This window comes from Anguilla rostrata, chromosome 2, assembly GCF_018555375.3.
Source record: "Anguilla rostrata isolate EN2019 chromosome 2, ASM1855537v3, whole genome shotgun sequence".
In the NCBI taxonomy this organism is placed as follows: domain Eukaryota; kingdom Metazoa; phylum Chordata; class Actinopteri; order Anguilliformes; family Anguillidae; genus Anguilla; species Anguilla rostrata.
In genome coordinates, this window is record NC_057934.1 from 21057689 (window position 1) to 21071535 (window position 13847).

Below are 13847 nucleotides of genomic sequence, written 5' to 3' on the forward strand. Positions count from 1 at the left end.
TGTAGCCATGCAGAGCCCACACAGGAGGGGAGGAGACCTGTGTAGTTTGCTTAACTTAAATTGAATACGTCTATGCGCTTAGCACCTGTATCACATTAATATGATTATGATTATGATTATGATTATGATGATGATTATTATTATTATTATTATTATTATTGTTGTTGTTGTTGTTATTATTATTATACAAATGAAGGAAAATAAAAAAATAAAGGATAGAAGAAAAAACAACAGAATACAAATAGAAGAAGGAGAACAACAACAACAACATCAATACATGATTTCTATAACACTTTCTCAGATCTCTTTAAATTGAAAGGTGAGACTTTAAATTGATGTACACTGATTGTACATTGATTGCACCAAAACATTCAGCACACATGGGCTTATGTGGCTGGGGAAATTTAGGGAGACTGGCATGGCTTATATTTTACACATGTATTTGAATAGCCCGATATTACAAAATAGCCAGATATTACAAAAGTAATATGGTAGCTATGCCCCACATGACAATCACAAGCAATGGCACTTATTTACATAATTATTACACAATGTAGCCGAAGTTGCAACTTTTGCAAATAAGAGTGACTATACTTGACATATGCACACACACACACACACACACAGAAACATGCACATACATAAAGACAAACAATGCATATGAAAAAGGGTATTATATCAAAGTGAATAGCATAGCGAAGTATACTACCAATCAATATTGATTAATAGTAGCCATATAAGGTCAAAACTGGATTTGAGTCTTACTAGGCAAGGATAACACTCTGCAGTCTTTTCCTCAGGAGGATGCAAATATCTGAACTGAAAACTGAAGGCATGGTGTGAGTACTGGTTTTTGTTCTAGCCCAGCACCTGATTATTCTTATCAAGGTCTGTCTTGAAGATTATGATTAGTTAATTAGTTGAATCAGGTGTCATAGTGCTAGGCTAAAACAAAAACCTGCACTCACATCAGCCATTTTCGGATAGGATGGACAGACACCCCTGGTGTAGAATTTGCCAGAATTAGGCTCAATGGGACTTTGAGCCACATATACAGTACATGGCCATGTTTTTGTGTTCTGTTTTTTTGTTCCCAAGCAAGGGAGCCAGGCTAATCAGAAGCATTCAGTGGGTTTAACTCTTTGGCACAGCACACATCTGGCACCTGGTATTTTCTTATCGCTGAGGGAAGTTAATGGTGCCTTCTACCCCCTTGAAACTGTTGAATATTGAAATTACACAAAACGTACTGTATTTCATTCCCCTAGACAGTTGAATGTCTGAGCAGGTTATTTCAATAATTACTCTGGATTCCGTCGGTTACAGCTAACCTAGCAAGAGTGTTCTGGGCCTGTCATATTAATTGCATGTTTACATAATTTTACATGATAACATTAATTTCATGTCTGAGAGCGCTCAGATATTGCTAAAAGCTTTATGTAATTACGTTTCACGAATTTTATTTAACACGGGGGTGGTGGGGCGCACACACACGAATAAACAAACGCACATACCTACTGTAATACGCCGGAATTATACATTTCAATATAAATTGCTGCCAGTAGATGTCACCTGTACTGCGGATAAAGAGACCCCGGTTTAGTACAGGTCTATGAAGGGATTCAGACCAGTCGCACAGTGTGTGTTCTGAAACAAGCAAGTGTTGGGTGTATTTCTGTGGGAAAGTGGGAAGACGAAAGCCATTTGTTGTTTCTTCATGTTATCCACCTCGTTGGAGCCGTGCATGTACTGTAGCGGGCTCAGTCTACCGCTGTGTGTGTGCGTACCATGTATGGAGGTGCAAAGGGGGCGATTTGGGACCGAATTGGACGCACCCGGAGCGACTGCATGTGTTACCTGGCTCCGCCGACTTCTTTTATTCCCAAGTAAGAAAAAAGTTGAACTATCTAACGTTAAGGTTTTTGCATTACTTTTAATGAAAACGCTCATTTATCAATCGGTAGAGAATGCTACATTTTTATATGTAAATGATTTTTGGCTATTTACATATTATTAGCTTATTGACTTTTGCTGTCGAAAAGGAACACGTTTTGTGTTAGCACAGCGTCTCTCCAGTAATTACAGTACAGAATCATGGGAAGCGCAGCATTGTCAACTGTTATTGGTTCTAATCCATTTTAGAGATTAGGCTGAATTTTTCCCTTGGCTTCAGCAAGGTGCTCATTTGGATCTATGTTGAATCCAAAGATACGCAATTTCAAGTTGCCTATGTGAGATATGAGTTTTCGTTTCTTTTTTTTTCTTTTTTTCTGGTAACTAAATTGGCTACAGAAAATCAAAGTGCAAATGAGAATAAATACTAGTAGAAACAAAAGACCCTCCTTGTCTGAGTATCCAGCGCCTTAAAAGCACTTGCACCTACGCAGTACGCACTGGTCTTTGCAGCCAGAAACTGAAGGCAACGTGTATACAACCAAGGCGTAACTTGGCGGGATGGCATACCTGCCATCCCAATCAATTTCGAAACTGAAACATTGATTGAACTGGTCATTGATATTGGTATCACAAAATAAGATTTTGAGTGACATTGCTGTGTTATTAACAAAGGCAAGTCCTTGCGTGAATGAGAAATGTGTGCAGCTGGCGCTAGTTCATCCTACATTATCAGCCGTGCGCTTTTCTGGCTTTTTCACATTTAATGGACGGAACTCACGTGTAACCGATTAAGCTCAAGCATGTCTTTACTCTTCACATAATACCCTTACGGTGTAAATTAGGAAACAGTTCGCTTTCGGCTCGGCAGTAAGTACAACTGTTAAAATAGATATTATTTAATCGGTTGGCACTGTGTGTGTGTGTGTGTTGGTGTGTGTGTGTGTGTGTTGTATCAGGGAGGCACTGTAATAAATAATAGTCTGGCGGTCATAGAACCTAGGCCAGTTATCTTAACGCCTTTCACTTTTTCACCAATGACCCTGGTATCCCAATCCACCTATGTGCACTATGTCTTTAATTCATTTCAGTGTAGTGTGTGCCATTTAATATGTGATTATGGCATGTGTGCATCATCAAATGTGGTAAGAACTGACTATGGTGTCCTGTGTCCCACTGACAGCCTTGACCCATAGCAGACTTTGACAGACGTTTCCTATCTTTTCAGTGGCATGCGGAAGTCACCGGATGTTAGTCCGCGGCGGCTGTCTGATATCAGCCCCCAGCTTCGTCAGCTCAAGCACCTGGTCGTGGAGGAAGCGATCAAGGAGGAGCTGAAGTCATCCCGCTCGGTGGAGGACATAAACAGTGCCTCTATCGAGGAGAGAATCTTGAGAATAACAGGCTACTACGGATACCAGCCGTGGAATGCGCCTTTCAAAGGTGAGGGGCCCTACATAGATTTCCACCTGTGGTGAATGGAACCTGTGAAAATAATGGTCTTCACTAAATACTGTCTGGTGGCGTCTGGCACAGACAGTTGAAAAGAAACTCAGCAAGAGATTCAATGGTGTGAATGCACCATGAGTGTCACCAGCATGAGGAGTTTGTACAGTTTATAATTCATTCTGCACAAAGGTCTTAGCAGCTTTTAAGAAATGACATTTTTTATGATGCCCCAAGAACACCACAATTGGGCTCAAAAGCATCAGGTGTACCTCTGCAGAGATAAAATGTGACAGGTTTTGATTTACTAGAATTTCCCCTCTTAACTGTGGTCAGGTACGGTGCATTTCTGTGTGTATTTGTGTGTGTGTGTTCATGTGTGATGAATTGTATGTACATGATTGTCTTTGTGTGCATGTGTGTTTGTTTGAGAGCCTGCAAATGAAGATGTTTATATGAATGTAGGGAGATTAGGAGTCAGCCCAGCCCTTGCAATTGTGCCTATGTAACAAAATGTGTTTTGCAAATGCGCATAAATTAGTGAAGATCATGCGTGTCAGCCAGGGTGATGTCACCAGAAAAAGCTGGTAACATTCTGGCCTCATCTAACCCCACCCCCCTCTGTAATAGTGATTTACTCTAAAATGTTAATTAAATATTGAATCAAAATGTTTTTAATGCGTTAAAATAACAATGTGTATGGTTATTTATATATTATTTATATATAAATAACAAGCATGCTGGGCCTGTAACAGGTGCACTGGTTACTTAAAATGTCAACGGAAAATGTGGAGTTTATAAACTACTGATTTCTGCCTTTCGAACAGCTAGACAGGCTCCACAGTGATTCAACATGTAACCACAGAGTGAGAGGCTCTGTGAATGTAAAATGTTCTCACGAAACGTTTTTGTGAAAGTACTTGTGAAACGCTCTTTCTGCCCATTGTTGTGCTGAAAGTGTAGGGTGAAATCTCAGGCCTGGGTTGCTGGTTGGTTTTTTGAATGTGAGCGCAGCCTTATTTATTTGTGCGTGCTGCGATGAATGTGGTTCCCCTGGGTGTTTTTAGTGCTCCCTGTAGCGTGAGGGGGAAACTTAATTTGGCATATTATCTGAGGAGAAGTGCATTATATAAACCCATGAAACCTAAGCAAGGTCTCGACTGGAAATGAGACGAAAACGAGCTTAAGTTCAGCTGCATGTCTGTGGAGGGGAGAGGGGTTGTGTTTTTACGAAATGGAATAGAGATGCATTACATTGCTATATTTATTTTCTTATCAGATGCTTTGATCCAAGATGCCTTTTATGTACAGTATAGTGTGGCTGGTGAGCTGGATACAGAGAAAGCCGCACAACTATTATCTTCAGAAAGAGCATTGGCCTCAGTCGCTTTTTATTTCTGTTTCTTGGTTTATGATGAAAATAATTTAAACCAATAGTACGGACAGTTATTCATGATGTTATGTTATGATAATATTGCGTTACTCTACACAATCAGACATTTGTCCAAACTTTGTCCAGATGTCTGGTTTGCTGGATAGCCTTAAGTGCATGTTGCACAGAAAGCTGGTACGCAATATACAGTTAACAGAGTGATGATCCTTTTGAGCTAAAAGTGTATTCTGTGTATTGAAAATATACAAATTCTAATATACAAATCATATTAATATTTGACTTACCATTTACATCATTTACATGATACTCTGATGTGGTTTGAAGAACCTGGGACTACTAGCAATTATGTATTCTCATCATTGGCACACTTCTGCATCAAGGAATTTAAAGTTGTCTGTTTAAATATGTGCCCTGCGATAGATTGGCGGCCTGTCCAGGGTGTGTTCCTGCCTCTCGCCCCATAAACGCTGAGCACCCCTCCAGCACCCCCCACACCCTGCCCAGGATAAGTGGGTATACATAATGGATGGATGGATGTTTGAATGTTTCACAATGACTGCTAGATATACACAGTAGGTAATTCAAGAATGTATGTAACATTAATCAAAGTAAAATATTGGCATGAGTCTTTAGGCTGGTTGTTATAAAGCTGTTCCTCTGGAAAGAAAGTCACCAATAAAAAATTAAGTCAATCATTAATATTAGCCAAAAGATATGTCTCAGCACACTCAGATTAACTGCCTACAGATCAGCTTTGTGTACATGGTGTAGCTGACCTAACACAGATACCTGCATTTCAAACCATTCCACTTTCCCATTTCTGGGGCCAACAGGCAGCCATCACTACTGCAGTAACACACAACACAAGGTGTACAGGGTATTGCTGTACTACTATTTTCAGTTTCCGACACATTAACATTGTTATAATGAAAGAAATGCCTCTGTACAGGAAAGAAATTCTTTAATATGACGGGAAGATGGTCACTCAGTTCCATCCAAACATCCCAGGAAACGTGCCTCAGACAACAATGGAATCACCCAGAGTACTTCTCTTTTGGTTTTTTGTGCACTGTGGTTTTGTTCACCTGCATTCAAACAATTGCCAAAGAGCAACCATAGGAACTGAGAAGTGGGATAAGCCTGAAGTAGCTGCAACCAATATAGTACCCAGTGCCCCATAGATTTCCCTTTGACTAAAGTTGGGAAACTCCTGCCTTTTTCTTCCAAACCGATTAATCCACTGGTGTTAATCCTCTTGTTTTCCTTGACATGATTCTGTAATAAAAGATGACGTGACATTAGTAGTGTTGGGGAAACGGAAAGCGTAGTAGTACAAACTACACTATTACTCGTTGAGAAATGAGAAATGTTTCCTGCTACAATTACTCAAAAAATGTGGTTAAAACTACTTTGTCAAAACCTTAGCTGAAAGTTATTTTCATGTTCCTCAGACTTGTGTATGTGTCAGCCGGGCCTTCTTTTTGCACATGCTGTGAATGTGTTTGCTCAGTGGAGAGAACCAGCAATTTGGGCAATTGGCAGTTGAACATCTCACCAATCAGGATTAGAGGGAAAAGTGAGAGAGGATTTGGTATTTTCGTCAAAGGGGTTTGGGAAATAGGTGACCTGAACTCGACTGAAAAGAAATTCGCTACTACACAAATTGTAATGTAGCTAATGTTTAGAACTACCAGAAAACTGCTGAAAAATGTAATTGACCTAGTCTGATTTTGTTAAACTACTCCACAACAGTGGTCGCATATTGGTTGCTACAACTTTTGTGAGAGAAGCAAGCAGCTGTGTCCATTCCATATTATAAGAGTGCTTGAGGGAAGATGGGATTGAGGGAGCCAAGGGGTTGTCTGAAGTGGGTGATGGGCAGCCGCTCTTTTGTCCTGATGATGGTACAGAGGTCATTCCTGCGAGGACATAGAGGAGCTGTGACTGGGAGGAGCTTCTGCAGGCTCCTCTGAAGGATCGGAGTGTCCGGCGGCCAGAGGTGGCAGGTTTGACCAATGGCGTGGAGGTGTACAAAACCAAAACAAACCTGATGTGAGCTTTTACTGAGAGGCAGTAAAGGGTGTGGAACAGTGGGGTGACATGGGAGAATATGGGAGTGTTGGACACAGACACACACTCACACGCGCATGCACACAAACACATACACACGTACCACACGCATGCGCTCACACACATACACATTTCTCCTTTCGGCTTATGAGAGTTTACATAAGCGTTGTGCTGTCTAGTAGTGTTATAAACTCTTACGCCCACGTTCTTTAATGCTGTAAATGCAGGGTTTTATATGCATGGCAGACACCAGCTAGCCCTACGCTTCTACCCGAAACGACCAGCGCATTTTATTTTCTCTAGTTTCCTGGCCAGCTCCATCGCGACGCACAAAGCAGTGAAGGATTAAAGCAGGCCATTCCCCCCTGAGCCCATTCAAAGGGTGTGTGGATCAATGGTTGAGATTTTGGGGTCACGTAGTCATAGCAATGCTTCTAGCTGGTTCCCCTGCCGAGTGAACAGGGCACAGTGGTAGCAAAGGTCAGATAAACATTGGAGAGTGATTCCCTGCAATGCAGATGTTCTCTGTCTCTCTCTTCCCTATGTTTCTCTCTTTCTTTTTCTCACTTTCTCATTTTCAAATTCAAAATGCTTTATTGGCATGAAATACCCTTGTAAAGGTTTGCCAAAGTATACATTGAGAAATATACTAGAACATGAATGCAGACTAATTAGAATAATGGCTGTACAGTTGAGGCCAGAAGTTTACATACACCTAGGCTATAGTCATTCAAACTCAATTGTTCACAACTCCACACATTTCATGTTACCATACATTTCCTGTGTTAAGTCAATCAAGGTGTCTACTTTATTTCCATAAGAAGTCATTTCAAAATAATAGGAAAGAGACAGATTTATTTCAGATTTTATGTACTATATGCGATTTTCAATTTCTCACAATTGAGGAAACATTGGATAGCATTGCTTTGGAATACAGCTTATTTAATTTTGGTTAGGCAAGATATCCTGTATTGTTTGTAGTATAGTAACTTGGTGTCATTTTGATATCAATACTTTTAATGGCAGATTTTGCCAGTTTGAATTAATGAGTTATAGACAGTGTATTACTTGTATGTGTGAGTAACTTGGCATTTTTGTATGTTGAAAACATGTTTTTTTAATGAGATTACATACAATCAAGAACACGCTTGGAAACAGAAGAACAGAAGTTTTTTTTTTTTTACTCTAAGTAATGCCTGGATGTTTGTCAGTCTTGCTGCTGGAGCTTGGATGGTTCCTTGTGGCACTGGCTTGTCATAGGAAACTCTGACAGACTCTGTAACAGACAGGGGGTTAATGATGCGGTCATAATTCTGATAGCAATGCTAGTGTCCAACGGCAACTTTGACATTCTTTTGCATCCACCAGTCTGATTTAGTAATTGGGTAATAAATGAGGAAGTCTGTGCTGCCGATGAAGGAGGCCTCACTTCATAAAAGCTTCACAACTTCCAGTGTAAAATATGTTCAGTAAGGATTTATTATCTTGCAGTTTTTTTTTTTTTTTAATCACAGATTTATTTTGTATATTAACAATAATGGTCTTTTTATTTATACCACTTCAGTATAGAACTTCGAAAAAGTCAGTCTTTCTGTTTTTCTCAAGTATTCAATGTTTCAGTGGGTTCAGACTCAATTTAACAGCACAATGGGAGCTATCCTTGGCCACCAAAGCACTGTAGAACAAATACCAGGCTCATCTGTCCTTCTGACTTCTTCTCAGTTCCTCTCAGTGCAACTGGCTTTATTGGCATGATCAGAAGGCTCTCTACATGTATTTCTTTATTCATCATTTATATTCTGTGGAAAGTACCGCTGAAAAATTGCTCGACTTGTTCAAGGCAGTCCTGGCCAAAAAGACACCATTAAGCAAGACAACCCACATGGAGGTTTCCTTAGCACGATAAAGTAAAACATGCATGCATACCTGCCTATGAACAAAATGATAAACCAGGTTCAATATATGAAATAGCAAGCTGAAATACAGTTATAGCATGAAAAACTAAAAACAAAGAAGAATCTCTATGGCCAATTCATCCATTTTTCTCTCATTCTGGCCTCTGTCTTATAGCTTTTTAAGAGCATTACTTGCAAATTAAAGGAAGAGCATTTTAAAGATAAAATCTCTCATGCCTCCTCTTCCCATTCACTCTCTCTTTCTCACAGCCCATCACCTACTGGGTTAAAATAGCATTGGCTTGGCTGAGACATTTATGAGAAACGATCTGCCCAGCTGGCCTTTTGGATATTGGTAATGGCAGCTTCCAGATCTGATGGTTAATGATACTTAAAGATAATTTTGCCCTGGATTAATTTAATAGTGAAATAGGGCATAATAAGCATTTTATCTCTCTCTCTCTCTCTCTCTCTCTCTCTCTCTCTCTCACATACACACAAGCACACACACACACACAGCTGCATTTTTATATTGAGTGGAACATCAGAGCGTCAGCAGGTCCTCACCTGTGTGCTACGCTTCTGTTCGCACAGGAAATGACGATCTTGACGCACAGCGCTGGATACATGGGTCAGACTCTTCTTTTCTCCTCCTCTGGCTTATTCTGCCTGTTTCTACATTAATTATTGAGGTGGCAGAGATCAGTCCTACTCCAAATCCCAGCCAATGCATTACGCCCCCAGTACTATGTTTCTGTAATGTTGGATAAACCTTGCTGCAATGTCACTGTAGCCTCAAGTGTTTGCCAGGAAGCCTATCAGTTGTGTGTGTGATTATAGAAGCCAAATGTGACCTTGGACCACTGTTGCCTCAACCAAAGAATTTAACAGTAGCCTACCTACCTACTATGCTTAAATGTTTAAAATACAGCTGTTGATGTTAAGAAGGATTAATGCATTAACAATGATGAGATGCACTTTTAATTCATTCTTACATAGTCTGAGCTGGGCTGCACTTCTTCATGAACTTGGCCACAATTGTGAGGGCAGTGTAGCATAATGCGTAAGGAGTTGGTCTTGTAACCTAAAGGTCACAGGTTTGATTCCCTGGTACCAAACTGCCGTTGTAGCCTTAAGCAAGGTGCTTAACCTGCATTGCTTCAGTATATATCCAGCTGTATAACTGGATACAATGTAAATTCCTTTCTAAAAAGTTGTTTAAGTGGCTCTGGATAAGAGTATCTGCTAAATGGCTGAAATGTAATTGGGTTTCACCAGAACACCTAGGTGGCGTTTCATCTTTTCACCACAAAAATATTCACTGGGATGTGAGCAGTCTTTGAATTCCACTTTATGGTATATACATAATCTGTGGATCATAGATATACACAATCTTACGGCATAATGCCTTAACATATTCTTCATATCTGCTGCTATTATAAGCTGCAATTACGTGTTATTAAAGTCAGGCTTTTCTGCTGCCCTGTCTGGAAACATCCCAATGTACATGTACAGTACACACAAATGCATACACACGCACAGACACGCCCACATGGAAATGCATGTTACTATGGATGGGACAACAATCAGGAGGAGCTAGCTAAGTCGCTGGCTGCCCCACTCTCAGTGTAAGGATTGGTTCAGGTCACTCAGGGACACTCTGAAGGGCCTCTCACAGAGCTGCATGATACAGTCAGCTAGTGTCATCCTGGGCTCTCCTGTTGAGTTGATTCCTCCCTCAGCCCTGGACTCCTTACTGTGACTGGAGTGACTGCACAAAGCAGCTCTCTGCCCATCACGGTGCCCACCCTGCGGGCGAGAGGCTGGCAGCATTCCTCTCTCATAGTGAGTGCTGACACAGATTATGTCAGAGCTACCAGATACTCAGCTATGTATACTACTTTTCATTGACATTTGTTGAAAATACATGTGTGTGACCAGTTAACCAAGTATAATACCATTTCAGTGGATGCCTAGGAGCACTGGAAACTCCTGTTGCTAGCCAGAAGCTCCTGTAGTTAAAAAAGGGAAGGCAGAAGGAATGTCTGAGCTGACCATCTGGTTAGTCTGTAATAAATCTATGGTGCTGAGAAGGAAAACTGTTCAATTTGAGTCACTTTGCGGAAAGTGTCTTTTATTTTAATAGAAATGCTGCCAGGCTGAATTAGTATTAAGGGACCTAATTTGTGTCAGGAAAACATTCCCTACACCGTGACATCACCACCACCAGGCTGTACCAATTAACAGGCAGGATGGATCCACAAATTCATGCTGGTTACACAAAATTTTGACCCTACCATCTGCATGTTGCAGCTGAAATTCATCAGACCACCAGTCTTTAATTGTCCAGTTTTGGTGATCACGAGCCCACTGTAACCACATCTAGCGTGTTCTTTCCCTGGTGTAGCTCGTCTGTTTCATGACTTCTGCACACCATTGTTGTAAACAGCTGTTATTAGAGCATTGTTGTCTTTCTGTTGGCTTGTCTAATAATAATAATACTGATTGTCCTCTGATCTCTCTCATTAACAAGGTTAACAGGGTTAGTGGCTGATCACCCACAGAACTCCCACTCCCTGGATGTGATTTGTCTATTGCAGCATTCTCTGTAAACTCTAGAGACTGTAGTGTGTGAAAATCCCTGGAGGACAGCTTCTGAGATGCTGAAACCACCACGTGTGGCACCAACAATCCAACAATGGGCAAAGTCAAGTTAGGTCACGTGTCTTGCCCGTTCTATTGTTTGGTCAACCAACAACTACTGTAAACACCTTTGATCATATTTTCCTGCTTTATAGTTCACTGTTCATTGTTTGGAGGATCAGGATGTTTGCATTAATGAGCAGGTGTACCTAATAAAGTTGCCACTGACTGTATAAACCTGCCCATATGAAAATATACTGTATGACCAAAAGTATGTGGGCACCCCTTGATCTGGGGCTGTTTTTTGTGGTTTGGGCTAGGCCCCTTAGTTCCAGTGAAGGCAAATCTCAATGCTACAGCATACAATCACATTCTAGACAATTCTGTGCTTCCCCAACAATTTAAGGAAGACCCTTTCCTGCTTCAGCATGACAATGCCCTCGGGCAGTGAGGTCCATGTAGAAATGGTTTTGTTGACAATGGCGTGGAAGAACCTGACTGGCCTGCACAGAGCCTTGACCTCAACCCCATCCAACACTTTTGGGATCAATTGGAAAACCAACTGTGAGCCAGGCCTAATGGCCCAATCACTGCCCAAACTCACTAATGCTCTTCCGGCTGAATGGAAGCAAATCCCAGCAGCAATGCTCCAACATTTAATATAAAGCCTTCCCAGAAGAGTGGAGGTTGTTATAGGAGAAAATGAGATGAGATGTTGGATGTCAGGCATCCACATAATTTTGGCCATATTGCGTATGTGCTCACGCACATGCATACATCCATACATCTGTTGACACCTGAAAGGGACTTCAGTGTTTCGCATTGATGGCTCTCTGGTTTAATAGCATGCGTGTGAAAGCAGGCTGATGCTGCCGACAGTGGACATTTGAGTTACACTGTCGCTTCTCATCTGGTTGGTAAGGGTGAATGCCACCGGGGGGTAATGGTGGATAACACACAGGGGAAAGAGGACAGAGGAACTATTGTTTGGTGTGGAAAGTCCAGACATTACGAGTGCCGCGTTTTCCTGTGGTCAATAAATGATGCCCTCGTCCGCACACCTGCCGGATTTGAGGGTGAATGGATAAAAAATGAGAGAGGGGGTGAGAAATGACAGGTTCTCACTAATGAGGCTCCATAGTGTGAGGGAGAGATACAGCTGCTCTGTCTCTCTGTGTCTCAGGGGTGAGAACGCGCTTTCATCCTGAACTCCACATCTACTGTCGCTGAATGTCCAGCTTCACACTGGCACACTGCTGAGTAGTGCTGTGTTGGTCACATAATTTGAAAAGAAACTGCTTAACATGCAGTTTAATTTACAGGATTGTCAGGTACTGACAGCACACACAAGCGGTGTGGGCTCAGGATTCAGCATGGAGCAGGGTACAGAGCTGTAGCTGTAGCTTCATCTGGAGTTCAGTCGGTGCTGTAGAACATGAACTTTAAATGTTAGAGTGTATACACAATTGATCTTGGAATAGATATATTCGATTAGATGTACTGTGGATTCAGCGGTAGATATGCCATTGATATTGGAGGTGTACAGTAGATATTGGAGTATGTGTGTTATGAATGTTAGACAATGTATACTGTTGATGTTGGAGTACATGCACATCTAATTTTGGAGTAGAAGTAGTAGAATAAATGTCAGAATAGATGTACAGTATAAATGTGCGTAGTCATAGAGTATGGAGGACTTATGGCAAAGCAACAGAGAACAGAAGGAAACTTTGTTCTTGATCAGCGAGGGTTCCCACTTTCCTGTACCACTAGTTCAGAGACTTTACAGTTCCTTTAAAGGTGCCATCCCTCCAAATCAAAGACCTGTTAAGATCTGTGCTGTAGATTATGCAATGAGTGTTGCAGACTCTAAAGCCTCTTTCTGCATCAGCTCTTTCAATGTGGATTCGGATCCAGGATCAGGTTTTAAGGGCACAATTTAAATGAAACTTTAGGTGTTCAAGATAATTGATAACTCTGTCAGCGTGTTGTCATTTTCCAGACCTTATTAAAATGTTTAGGACTTTTAGGACTAAGTAGGGGTGTGATGACTTACCGTTCCTTGTCATCATTTAATTCAGCCCATATTAGGGACAGCGAGGAGAGCCTCCACATCTGAACAATGGAAGCAATTTCTAAAGCACATGCCTATGTGGTATTTTCTCCAATGGGCTATTGACCCAAGGAAAACAGAACTGGACTGTGGTACTCTGGGGTGATACATTTTCTAAGGTTGACGTACAGTGCCATCTGCTGTAAGGGAAATGGAAATATGCAGTATACTTTTAAATGTATATTTTAAAATGTTTTTCTTTTTTCTTTACACTGGGTTAGGTCAGGGGAAAATGATTGTCCGCATAAATTAATTCAGGTAAAGTGTATTCAGTTTTGGCATGAGTAAATTTAGACTATGACACAGGAGCACCTGTAATCTACTGAGACCAGGCATTACCAGGTGTAATCTGTAATGTCTGGTGTCAGACAGAGTGGGCTGTCGGTGAGTAGAT

The 13847-nt window shown here is 41.1% G+C and overlaps 1 protein-coding gene across 1 annotated transcript in view; it reads left to right on the plus strand.

Annotated features, from left to right (window-relative positions):
- Positions 1-1623: 1623 nt before the first annotated feature.
- Positions 1624-13847, plus strand: part of LOC135247564 (solute carrier family 35 member F3-like) — a 19904-nt gene continuing 7680 nt past the window's right edge. Inside the window, exons 1-2 of the mRNA XM_064321149.1 lie at positions 1624-1886; positions 3122-3336. Of these exons, the coding sequence (XP_064177219.1) occupies positions 1789-1886; positions 3122-3336 (313 nt within the window). The 5' untranslated portion in view covers positions 1624-1788. The remainder of the gene's footprint in view (positions 1887-3121; positions 3337-13847) is intronic.